This window comes from Aedes albopictus, chromosome 3 (assembly GCF_035046485.1).
Source record: "Aedes albopictus strain Foshan chromosome 3, AalbF5, whole genome shotgun sequence".
In the NCBI taxonomy this organism is placed as follows: domain Eukaryota; kingdom Metazoa; phylum Arthropoda; class Insecta; order Diptera; family Culicidae; genus Aedes; species Aedes albopictus.
In genome coordinates, this window is record NC_085138.1 from 67,931,521 (window position 1) to 67,943,875 (window position 12,355).

At 46.0% G+C, this 12,355-nt stretch overlaps 1 protein-coding gene across 1 annotated transcript; it reads left to right on the forward strand.

Moving 5' to 3' along the window:
- Window positions 1–4,066: 4,066 nt before the first annotated feature.
- LOC134290229 (uncharacterized) lies at window positions 4,067–11,419 on the forward strand. Its single transcript, XM_062857300.1, has 3 exons — window positions 4,067–5,344; window positions 6,252–11,240; window positions 11,295–11,419. Exons 1-2 carry the CDS (start codon window positions 4,067–4,069, stop codon window positions 11,007–11,009), a joined length of 6,036 nt encoding a protein of 2,011 aa, XP_062713284.1. The 3' UTR covers window positions 11,010–11,240; window positions 11,295–11,419.
- The last annotated feature ends 936 nt before the right edge of the window (window positions 11,420–12,355 follow it).

Here is a 12,355-nt window from a genome sequence, read left to right on the forward strand (position 1 = left end):
CCATGACAGCATTCCAGCAGCGCGTATCAGCAACGCACGACGCGACGGTGCAGCAGATTCCCCCGTATGTTAATTGAATTCTTACGTCAGTAAATACAAATAGTTAAACCACATGTGGATACAAACGAATACGAACACCGACGACGTCCGACAGGTTACCGCTCGCCGAGAGACAACCCACCGAGAGGGGGCTTTTGAAACGTTGCATTCATTTAATCTATTTATTAATTGTGTACGGTGAAATTCAATTCAGAGCGATCTCTTCGAAAACCTCCTCCTGGCTTCTGGTTTAACTGTGATGAGGCCCATACACGAGGTGACAAGAATAAAAGTACAATTTTAATGAGACCTACACCGGTTTATCGCTGTCAAGCTGGGCAATCCTGCATGCAGGTTGGAGTATGGGATTTTGTTTGAAAATTCGTGAACTGAGCCAGAGGCATACTGGGAGCTGTATAATCAAGAGGGTTTTTGTGGGGTGATACTGGGCCAAAAATCAAGAAAGTTATTTCATTCAAAAGAGCAAGGTATTGTGGAATTAAGGAAATTAACCGCAAGGGGGAATTACTCTATGACCATGCCAGGAGTAGGTGCCACTATGGCTTACTAGGCAACCAAAAACAGAAATGTGATTTCTTTTGATTAATAACTCTTCAACTAATTTTTCTTCGGCTGAATATAGAATAGAATATAATAGAATAGAATAGAATAATTCATACTTTCAATAGCAGTTGCCCACTCAAGGAACGCTCCACGGTAGAATACCAGGCTAGAACATTTAATAGAAACGAGCTCGAAAGATGTTTAATAGAGATAAGCGTTATTCACAGTGGAATGAATATAAAAAGGCATTAACTCTGTATAACGTAGAAATAAGAAGGTCGAAACGTCAAAACTGGAGGCATACCTGTAAAAACATTTAAAATACTCCAATAGTGGCTAGATTGCAAAAGGTTTTATCAAAAGATCATTGTGATGGACTTCGTACTCTGAAAAACAATAACGGATGTTTTACTTCTAACGCAACAGAAACTTTGATGATGCAAGTGCATTTTCCAGGGTCTCTGCCAGTTTTGAGTAAAGAAGCAACTTTCCTGGATGTCCCTGGATCAGAGAAGACCAGGTCAAGCATTTCCAAGGGACCTAGTGAAATTGCTACAAGCACTGGGCAACACATTACCAGGATAAACATGCAAGATCTAGCAAGTTGCATTTTTCCCGAGCAGAAGGGAATAGCAACAGCATAATAAAATGTGTTATTTTGGAAAAATAACTGAGTAGCGGAAAGAGTTATTTTCATGTTATTTACATAACACATCCTGTTATAAACTTGTATGTCATAAGCGGCAAAATAACAAAAATTATAACAAAAAAATGTTCCTGAAAGACCTGTGTAATAACATGTTTTGTTAGTTTCAATAACAACTTAATAATAGCGAATTTTTAAAATATTTCAATAACAAATTTTGATATGAATACGTTATTGATAACAATCCGAAAACAAAATTTGCTTTTTTTCTGACTCGGATAGGAACTCCTCCAAAGTCCCATATGCATTCAATGGGATACGCAACAATATGATCTATTGTTAAATTTTTCATTCATAATTGGGACGCTATTGTTGTCGCAAACGGTTTAATATCGAAAACAGAGAGAAACAATAGTTTTCGTTTATTTTCCAAACAACTTACGATGAAAAACTACCGTCTTTTTGATACCCTTTATTAGGTGGTTCATTGTTTATAAGATTTATTTACATTTTTACCTCATTTATTGACACATTTATCCAAGTGAATCTAAGTGGGCTCGATGCAGTGAAATCAATAAAAATAAAATGTCTAAAAATAATCAATGGAGTTCTTGATGACTTATTTTTTTACATTTTTGTCGAAAATGTGTTGTTCGTCGTTGAATTCCACCAGTTGATCCAAAATGTTTCATAAAATGCCTAACACTCTATTACACTTTCTATTTTCGTATTCATATCTTACTGAAACTGGGACAAAAAAACAGGTATACTTTTCAAAGTGCTTATAAAACAAAAAGGCTGATAAGTTGGCACTGTCACAGTTAAAACGTAATGTCAGTAAGAAGAGGAACTGATGACAAAATAATATTTTCTCTTACAGTTCCTCACGGAATGCTGTGTACAACAAAAATCTCGAATGGTGTAGTTTTGATTGCAAAGCTAGTTATGTTGTAATATTAATGATCAAACATTTGTACAGTCTCAATGACACAATAATAACTGAACTTGTGCTACAACAAAACATGTTATTGAAATGTAATTTAAAGAAAATATACCAAGAGCACCATCATAACAAAATAAGATTGCCCAACAGAACATGTTATGGAACGGTGATGACTTAATAAGTTAATAATAACAAACCGAGATATAAAAACAGGTTTTGTGATTCCGTTGTTATTATTTTGATATTTTCCTCTGCTCGGGTTACTCAAGCAAGAGTTGAGTGGGCAGTACATGCATTTGAACCATATAAGTCACCAGGCACAGATGAAATTCGTCCAGTGATGATCCAGAAAAGCAAGGGAATATTGATTCCTTGTTTAACTGAAATGTTTCAAGCTAGTTTGAGGTTAAAGTATATCCCTAAAAACTGGCGACAAGTTCGTGTTGTATTTATTCCTAAAGCTAATAAAAAGGATAAAAATAATCCAAAATCCTTTAGACCTATTAGCCTTTCGTCATTCATGTTAAAAGTAATGGAAAAACTTATTGATGAATATATTAAATCAACATATTAAGAATCGATCCCACTAAACAAACACCAATTTGCTTACCAGCCAGGAAAATCAACAATAACGGCACTTCATACTCTAGTAACTAAAATTGAGAGGACTTTTGAAGCCAAGGAGATTATGTTGGCTACTTTTCTTTATATGGAAGGAGCATTCGACAATGCTTCTCACTGTTCAATGAAATATGTGATGAATAAACGTAGATTTGATATAACTATTGTAAATTGGATAGTTGAAATGCTGCAAAAACGTGAAATAACAAGAAACCATGGAAATTCGACAATTACAGTGAGAACCGTTAAAGGTTGTCCTCAAGGAGGTGTTCTTTCACCTCTTTTGTGGTCATTACTAGTAGATGAACTATTGTCAAACCTTGAAGAGTAAGGATTCGAAATAATTGGATTCACAGATGATATAGTCATTATAGTTCGTGGACATAAAGTTTTTTAGAAAAGACAAAAAGGTTTTGTGCCTCTTTGAGGAAGATTTCAAATGGAAATCACCTCAAGAGGGCTTTTCCCTCTTTCTAAATTTAAGTTAAAATAAATATATAAATAGTTCGTGGTAAATTTGAAAAAGTAGTTAGAGATAGCATGCAATGTGCCCTAAATTTAACGTTAAGGTGGTGTAAAAATGAGGGGTTATCCATTGTTGGCACTGCCCCATACCACCTTTCGACAGCGCAACCATTGCGCAACATGCGGTCCACACCAGACGAGACCACCCCGGTGATGGATTACCCGTGAGTAGAGCATAGATGTCAGAAGGTATGTTGCGTGAGAGGGAGATGGTAAAAATAGAAATGGTAAATAAAATCATAAACAAAAACAGAACGAAGAATGATCAAAATGGTCAACCTAGGCTTTGAGTAAAGAAGTGTAGTTTAGGGAGTTTGAACTATTTATTAGATAATTGCGATTGCTAAAATTAGCTTACGTGCAAATACAGAGAGTTTGTGATTGAAAGCTCGTCCGAAGGTAAGGACAGTATAAATAATCGTAGAAACGTGAATCTAACAGTGTTCTGTACAGGATAGGTGAAAGCGCCGTTGATTCGACCGTGAGCCAGCATACCTGTGAGGAAAAGGACTAATACAGAAAACTATAAAATGTAAGTAATAATAGAAAATGCTAAAAAGAATTACTGTTAAAGTGCCAATTTGTCTATTCCTATTGTTTATTTGTATCAATAAAAATTTTCAAGCTGTTGCAAAAGTTAACTGCCTGCTTTGAGAATTCAGTTTTCTTAGGGTGGTCCAAAAAGGAACAATCTTGAAAATTTTATAAAGTTCCGACCAAACCCAAAAATGCAAAGTCCTGATAAGACAGGTTTTAATTGCGCGGCTTGCGACCGTCCTGATGACGAGGAGTCGCAAATGGTATTTTGTGACCACTGCCAGCGGTGGTATCACTTCAGCTGTGTTGGCGTCTCAGCTGATGTCAAGGACGTTTCTTGGTGCTGTCAGAAGTGCGTCGGAAGTGAAAGTGAAGGTGTTGTTCCTGCTGATGTACAAGAGGGGCTGCAAGAGCTCGAAGCGGAGAAGGCGAAGCAGAAGCGGGAAATGGAGAAGGAGAAGATTTTGCACCGGAAGCGTCTGGAGATGAAGCAGGAGCTGTTCGAGATGCGCCAGCAGCTGGAGAAAGAGAAGCGGGAGATGGAACTCGAGTTCGAACAGGCGCAAATGGCGAAGAAGCTCGCGGAAGAAGAAGCCCATCAGAGGAAACTCGACAAAATGCGGACGGAAATGGAGGAGAAGCTGAAGCAGTTAAAGCTGAAGCGGAATTCAGGAGCGGCCGATGGTGAAAAGGAGCTGGATCAAGCTGTCGGAGGCGGTAAAGTGGGAAGCTCGAAAAGCGGAACAAAGAAGAAGACGGAATCGGAGCAGACGAAGCCGGGGAAAGGACTCGAGAAGCAAAAGTCGAGGAATGGAAAGCCTGGAAAAGCGGATGCGACGGTAGCGGACTTCGAAGATCCGAGAGGAGCGTACCAGAAGCACTCGACTCCGAAAGTTTGTCGGAAACTGACACTGAAGCCGGTTGGTGGTCCATCCAGTCTGCCGGAGAGTTTTTTGATCGGGCGTGGTGGAGATTCGACGCCACTCGGACGACCAGGGGTTCCCAAACCCGAGAAGGTGAAAACAGCAAAGAAGATGAAGAAAGTGGTGGAAGTTATTGAGTCGGAAAGCGCGAGTTCCGAGGAAGAAGAAGAGTCCGCTGAAGAGGTGGAAAGCTGCGAAGAAGAAGAAGAAGATAGTTCCAGCGAGGAAGAGGAGAGCTCCGCAGAGGAGGAAGAAAGCAGCGAAGAAAGTTCGGAAAGTTCCGAAGAAGAGAAACAGGAAGAGAAGCCTCGTCGGAAAAGCGGAAAAGAGAAGGATGGGCGGAAGAATCGGCAGCGAGAACCGACGAAGGCGCAGATGTCCGCTCGGCAATTCCTGTCCAGGAAGTTGCCAACGTTTTCTGGCAGGATGGAAGAATGGCCGATGTTTATCAGCAGCTACGAGACGTCGACGAAGGCGTGCGGCTTTTCCGACGTGGAGAATTTGGCGCGACTACAGGAGTGCCTGAAAGGAGAGGCCCTGGAGGCGGTAAGGAGCAGACTGCTTCTGCCGAAATCCGTCCCAAAGATTGTGGAGACACTGCGCATTAGTATGGGACAAATATCAAATCCTCGCTCCAGTCGACTTTTTAGATCCCATTTAGGTCCCATATGAACTGTGCAAAATTTCAGCGCAATCGGTGAAACTATAATTTAGCGCAAGCGGTTCAAAGTTTTCATAGGATTTACTATGGGAAAAGTTACACTTTCAGATAAAAAATCCCAGAGGTCGCCCCTTGTCTCCTTAATTCAAATCGATCAACGTTTCTTGTAGAAAAATAATTCATGAAACTTTCCTTCGAAGACCGCAAAACAATTGGATGCTTGTGAAAAAAGTTATTAATTTATTACCGATTAGTGATCCAACGAACGGCTTTTTGTTTTGTTTTATTAGCAGCACTGTAGCTGCTGCCTTGGCTGCTGCTGTTTCTGGGGGTGGTGATGCCTCCCGCCACCCCATGCAACAACGGCAGCAGCAGTGCTGCTGATAAAACAAAATAAAAAGCCGTTCGTTGGATCACTAATCGGTAGTAAATCAATAACTTTTTCTACAAGCATCCAATTGGTTTGCTGTCTTCGAAGGAAAGTTTCATAATTGATTTTTCTACAAGAAACATTGATCGATTTGAATTAAGGAGACAAGGGACGACCTCTGGGATTTTTTATCTGAAAGTGTAACTTTTCCCATAGTAAATCCTATGAAAACTTTGAACCGCTTGCGCTAAATTATAGTTTCACCGATTGCGCTGAAATTTTGCACAGCTCATATGGGACCTAAATGGAATCTAAAAAGTCGACTGGAGCGAGGATTTATTTTTTCCATACAAGCGTGTACCATACTACTGCGCATGCTGTACGGCAGGCCAGAGCGACTGCTCAATATGCTGTTGGCGAAGGTGCGCAATGCATCGCCACCGAAAGCGGATCGGCTGGCGAGTTTCATCAGCTTCGGAGTGGTAGTGCAGCAGCTTGCCGATCACCTAGAAGCGACCGGACTAACGACGCACTTGGTCAACCCGATGCTGATCCAGGAGTTGACGGAGAAGCTACCGGCTGGCACCCAGCTGGAATGGGTACGATATCGCAGGAAGACCAAAGTGGTGACGCTGAGGACGTTATCAAATTTCCTGTCAAGCATCGTGAAGGACGCTAGCGAAGTAGCAGCGTATGGAGAAGGTACCCCCCGTTCCGGAGAATCCGGATCGAAGAAAGGATCGAGAAGCAGAGCGCACGACGGCTACGTGCACTCGCACGACGTGGAAGAGAATAGGAGTTCGAGTCCACCCAGGAGGGAGAGGAAGCCCTGCCGGATTTGTGGCAGAGTGGATCACCGGATCCGGAACTGCGAGAAGTTTCGGAGGCTCCAGCTCGGAGAACGATGGGAAGCGGTGCGCAGGTGGAAGCTTTGTCAACTGTGCCTGAATGAGCACGGTAACGCCGGCTGCAAGCTTAGCTTCCGCTGTAACGTTGAAGGCTGTAAGGAACGACACAACCCGCTGCTTCATTTCGTCAGGCCAGCCGCAGGACTAAACTGCAACGTTCACGCCGCCCAGCCAAAACAAACCGTGATCTTCCGGATGATGCCCGTCACGCTGCACTGTGGCAAACACTCCGTGAACACTATCGCGTTTCTGGATGAAGGATCATCGTACACACTGGTCGAACGGGCATTGGTGAACCGTTTAGGAGTCCGAGGCGCAGCACAGCCCTTGCGCGTAACTTGGACCGCAGGAGTTTCCCGGATCGAGAAAGACTCGCAGTGCGTGAGTCTCTTCATCTCGGCGAGAGGATCCGCACAACGCTTCCAAATAAAGAGCGCCCACACAGTGGAGAGTTTAAAGCTTCCGCAACACACGGTAGCCATTTCGGAAGTGGTGAGGCAATATGCGCATCTCCAAGGCCTACCGATCACCGACATCCAGCATGCCGCTCCACAGATTTTGATCGGGCTGAAGGATATTCATCTTTACGCGCCGTTGGAATCGCGAATCGGTCGACCGGAAGAGCCGATAGCAGTAAGGTCGAAGCTAGGCTGGACCGTATACGGGCCTATGGGACCGGGAAACGTGACTAGCGGAATGGTCGCGCATCATTCGTGCAGCCCGGTGTCCAATCAGGAGCTTCACGATCTCCTGAAGAGTCACTACACGCTGGAGGAGTCCGGCATTTCCATCGCCTTGCTTCCGGAGACGGAAGAAGACAGAAGAGCGAAGGAGATTTTGAAGAAGACGACGAGGAGGATCGGCGTGTGGAAGGACGACAACATCGAATTTCCCGACAGTTACCCTATGGCGGTGAAGCGGCTGATGTGTTTGGAGAAACGCCTGCGGAAGGATCCCGAGCTGTATGTCAAAGTCCGTACCATGATCGCCGACTATCTCGTGAAAGGCTACGCACACGAAGCGTCGGAGTCGGAGCTGCTAGCGTTGGATTGCAGCAAGGTGTGGTACGTTCTGCTGAATATCGTCTACAATCCGAGAAAGAAGAAGTTTCGTCTGGTGTGGGACGCCAGAGCGGAAGTTAGAGGAGTGTCGCTCAACTCGAAGTTGCTGAAGGGACCGGATATGCTGACTGCCCTGCCGGCGGTGATATGCAAGTTTCGGGAGCGAGAAGTCGGTTTCGGCGCAGACATAAAGGAGATGTACCACCAGCTGCGGATTCGAGAAGAGGACAAGCGAGCTCAAAGGTTTCTGTTCCGAAACGATCCGTCGGAGAAGCCGACAGTGTATGTGATGGACGTAGCGACCTTTGGGTCGACGAGCTCGCCATGCTCGGCGCAGTACGTCAAGAACCTGAACGCGAAGGAGTTTGCAGGACAGTTTCCAGCGGCGGCGGTGGCCATCGTCGAAAACCACTACGTCGACGATTATTTCGACAGCGTAGACACGATCGAGGAAGCTGTGAAACGAGCGAAGGAAGTACGATACGTCCACTCCAGAGGCGGTTTTGAGCTCCGCAACTGGGTCTCCAATTCCGAAGAGTTCCTGGATGCGATGGGAGAGCGAAAAGAGGATCAGTGCGTGCGGTTCAGCGAGGATAAGGAGTCCGGATCCGAGCGAGTACTGGGGATCGTGTGGAGCCCGGCAAGCGACGAATTCTCGTTCTCCACCAAATTGAGAGACGATCTGGAGCCGTTCCTGTCCGGCGTGAAGCTGCCGACCAAAAGGATCCTGTTGAGCTGCGTGATGAGCTTTTTCGACCCGTTAGGACTGTTGTCCATTTTCACGTTCTATGGGAAGCTGCTGATTCAGGACCTGTGGCGTACTGGATGTGAGTGGGACCAGCAGATCGATGAAGAGTGTGCGGAGAAGTGGAGTAACTGGATCCGGAGGCTTCCAGAAGTCGACGAAGTGCGCATTCCCCGATACTATTTCCGTGGCGGATTTTCACTGCGATACAACAGCCTACAGCTGCACGTTTTCGTAGACGCTAGCCAGGACGCGTACGGTGCCGTGGCGTACATCCGCATCGAGACGGCCACTGGGCCGTTATGCTCGCTCGTGATGGCGAGATCTAAGGTAGCACCGCTGCAGCACATGTCCATACCGCGACTGGAGCTGCAAGCTGCAGTGTTAGGAGCGAGGCTGGCGAACTCCGTCGGCGAGACGATTTCGTTGGAGGTAAAGAAGCGTTTCATGTGGTCCGACTCGAAGACCGTGCTGTCGTGGATCCACTCCGACCACCGTCGGTACAAGCAGTTTGTGGCGTACCGGATCGGCGAGATCCACAGTCTAACGAAGCTTGCGGAATGGAGATGGGTGCCGACGAAGTGCAACGTGGCCGACGCGTTAACGAAGTGGGAAAAGGCGCACAGCCTGCGACCAAGCGGACCATGGTTTCGTGGCCCAGACTTTCTGTACCAGCCGGAGGATTTTTGGCCGGAGCAAGAGGCAGTGACACCGAACACTAGCGAGGAGACCCGAGCGTGTTTGCATTTCCACGAAATTGCAGTCACTGAGCCGATGGTGGACCCGCTGCGGTTTTCGAAGTGGAAGATTCTGGTCCGGACGGTAGCGTGCGTCTACCGGTTTGCATCGAACTGCAGAAGGAAGAGAGATGGGCTGGAGATCGAAGTCGTACCGGCCACTGCAAGAATCAGCAGCGTCGTGAAGAAACACGTGCGAACGAAGCTAGTGCCGCTGAAGCGGGACGAATACCGGAAAGCGGAGGTGTATCTCTGGAGGTCGGCCCAAGCCGATTGCTTCGGAGATGAGGTCTGCACATTGGTGAAGAACCAGAAGCAGCCGAACCAGCAGCAGCAACCGGTGGAGAAGAGCAGTAGCCTGTACAACTTGAGCCCGTTCCTGGACGCCGAGGGTGTACTACGGATGGAAGGCAGAGCGGCGCAAGGATCGTCGCTACCATTCGAGCTGCGGTTCCCGATTATTTTGCCGAAAAAGCATCCGGTGACTGACAAGCTACTCGAGCACTACCATCAGCAAGTAGCTCACGGGAACACGGAGACCGCAGTCAACGAAATTCGGCAGCGTTTCTACGTCCAGAACCTGCGAGCGGAACTGAAGAGGATAGGAAGAAAGTGCATCTGGTGCAAGGTGAAGAAGTGTCGCCCGTCGAACCCGAGGATGGCTCCGTTGCCGGAGTCGCGAGTAACGCCGCATCTGCCACCGTTTAGCCACACCGGCGTGGACTACTGTGGACCGCTGACTGTTACTGTCGGCCGCAGATCAGAGAAGAGGTACATCTGCCTGTTCACTTGCATGACGACGAGGGCTGTCCACCTTGAGGTTGCTCACAGCCTGACGACTCAAGCGTGTCTGATGGCCATACGGCGGTTCGTGTGTCGCAGAGGGAAGCCGCTAGAGTTCTACTCGGACAACGGCACAAACTTCCAAGCAGCAAGCAAGGCCATCATGCAGCGAATCGAGATCGAGTCAGAGGACGAATTCACGGATTCCAGGACCCGCTGGAATTTCAACCCGCCCAGCGCACCCCACATGGGTGGGGTTTGGGAGCGATTGGTTCGCTCCGTGAAGGCAGCACTGACCGTGCTGAACGACGGGCGGACGATAACGGACGAAGTGCTACTAACGACGATAGCGGAGGCCGAAGACCTCATCAACTCCCGGCCACTAACGTACGTTGGCCTGGAACCAGGAGCGGAGGGAGCGTTGACGCCGAACCACTTTGTTCGCGGCGTTGGCGCAATCAGCGAGGAGCGTTCAGTTCCACCGACGAGCGAGGCCGAAGCACTGCGGGACCGCTACAAGCGGTCACAGCGACTGGCGGACAAACTGTGGGCTCGGTGGGTGTCCGAGTATCTGCCATCCATCAACCAGCGGACGAAGTGGCTCTCCGAGTCGCCGCCACTAGCGTGTGGTGATCTAGTGTACATCACCGATGAGGCCGTGCGGAAGAGCTGGATCCGGGGCATCGTGACGGACGTCTACCCGGGAGCGGACGGCAGAATCCGGCAGGCCATGGTCGAGACGAGCAAGGGTAAGTTTAGGAGGCCGGTGACCAGACTGGCTGTGCTCGAGGTACAGGAGGGTAAATCCGGTGCAGCCGAGGAGCCCCACCAGAGTTACGGGAGGGGGTGTGTTGGCACTGCCCCATACCACCTTTCGACAGCGCAACCATTGCGCAACATGCGGTCCACACCAGACGAGACCACCCCGGTGATGGATTACCCGTGAGTAGAGCATAGATGTCAGAAGGTATGTTGCGTGAGAGGGAGATGGTAAAAATAGAAATGGTAAATAAAATCATAAACAAAAACAGAACGAAGAATGATCAAAATGGTCAACCTAGGCTTTGAGTAAAGAAGTGTAGTTTAGGGAGTTTGAACTATTTATTAGATAATTGCGATTGCTAAAATTAGCTTACGTGCAAATACAGAGAGTTTGTGATTGAAAGCTCGTCCGAAGGTAAGGACAGTATAAATAATCGTAGAAACGTGAATCTAACAGTGTTCTGTACAGGATAGGTGAAAGCGCCGTTGATTCGACCGTGAGCCAGCATACCTGTGAGGAAAAGGACTAATACAGAAAACTATAAAATGTAAGTAATAATAGAAAATGCTAAAAAGAATTACTGTTAAAGTGCCAATTTGTCTATTCCTATTGTTTATTTGTATCAATAAAAATTTTCAAGCTGTTGCAAAAGTTAACTGCCTGCTTTGAGAATTCAGTTTTCTTAGGGTGGTCCAAAAAGGAACATCCATAAATCCTCAAAAAAACTGCTATTATTCCGTTTACACAAAGAAGGAAATATAAAATTCCTGATATTTACTTGGAGGAAACTAAAATTCTGCTTTGTCTAAAGATAAAATATTTGGGAGTGATTCTCGATAGTAAACTCAACTGGAACTCACACTTAGATCAAATAATAAGTAAGGCCATAAATGCCTTATGGATAAGTAAGAAAACATTTGGTAATAAATGGGGACTTAGGCCAAAAATGATCCATTGGATTTATAAGGCTATAGTAAGACTCAGAATAACATATGCAGCTTTAGTTTGCTGGCCAAGAATCAAATTAAAGCAAAGTAGGTTGGAGAAACTGCAAAGACTTGCTACTATTTCCATTACTGGAGCTATACGTAGTACGCCTTCAAAGGCGTTAGATGCAATACTAAATATGCTACCACTACATTTGTTTGTTAATTGGAAGCTGAGAAAACCGTTCAGAGATCTATTTTTTGGAGACCTGAGGGATCATCAGTGTTCTGAAATATTTTAAAATCAATTCTTTAATAAATCATGAAGATTGGATGAACAGGCAGTATAACTTCGAACGATTATTCAATGTAACATTTCCAAGTCCAAGTGAGTGGGAATCAGGGGGGGCCTAATATTTGGCCAGGCTCAGTGGTATTTTTCACAGATGGCTCAAAAATAAATGACAGGGTTGGAGCTGGTGTCACTAGCCCTGGAATTAACATATCTATATCTATGGGTAAATGGCCAACTGTATTCCAAGCAGAAATACAGGCTATCATTGAATGTGCTTCAATTTGTTTACGACGTATCTATAAACATGC

What these genes read in the sequence shown, in the direction of transcription:
- LOC134290229 (XM_062857300.1), top strand. Translation starts at nt 4,067, where the DNA reads ATGCAAAGTCCTGATAAGACAGGTTTTAATTGCGCGGCTTGCGACCGT. An exon ending in AAGGAGAGGCCCTGGAGGCG is followed by an intron (nt 5,345 to 6,251) that starts GTAAGGAGCAGA and finishes CTGTTGGCGAAG; the next exon opens with GTGCGCAATGCATCGCCACC.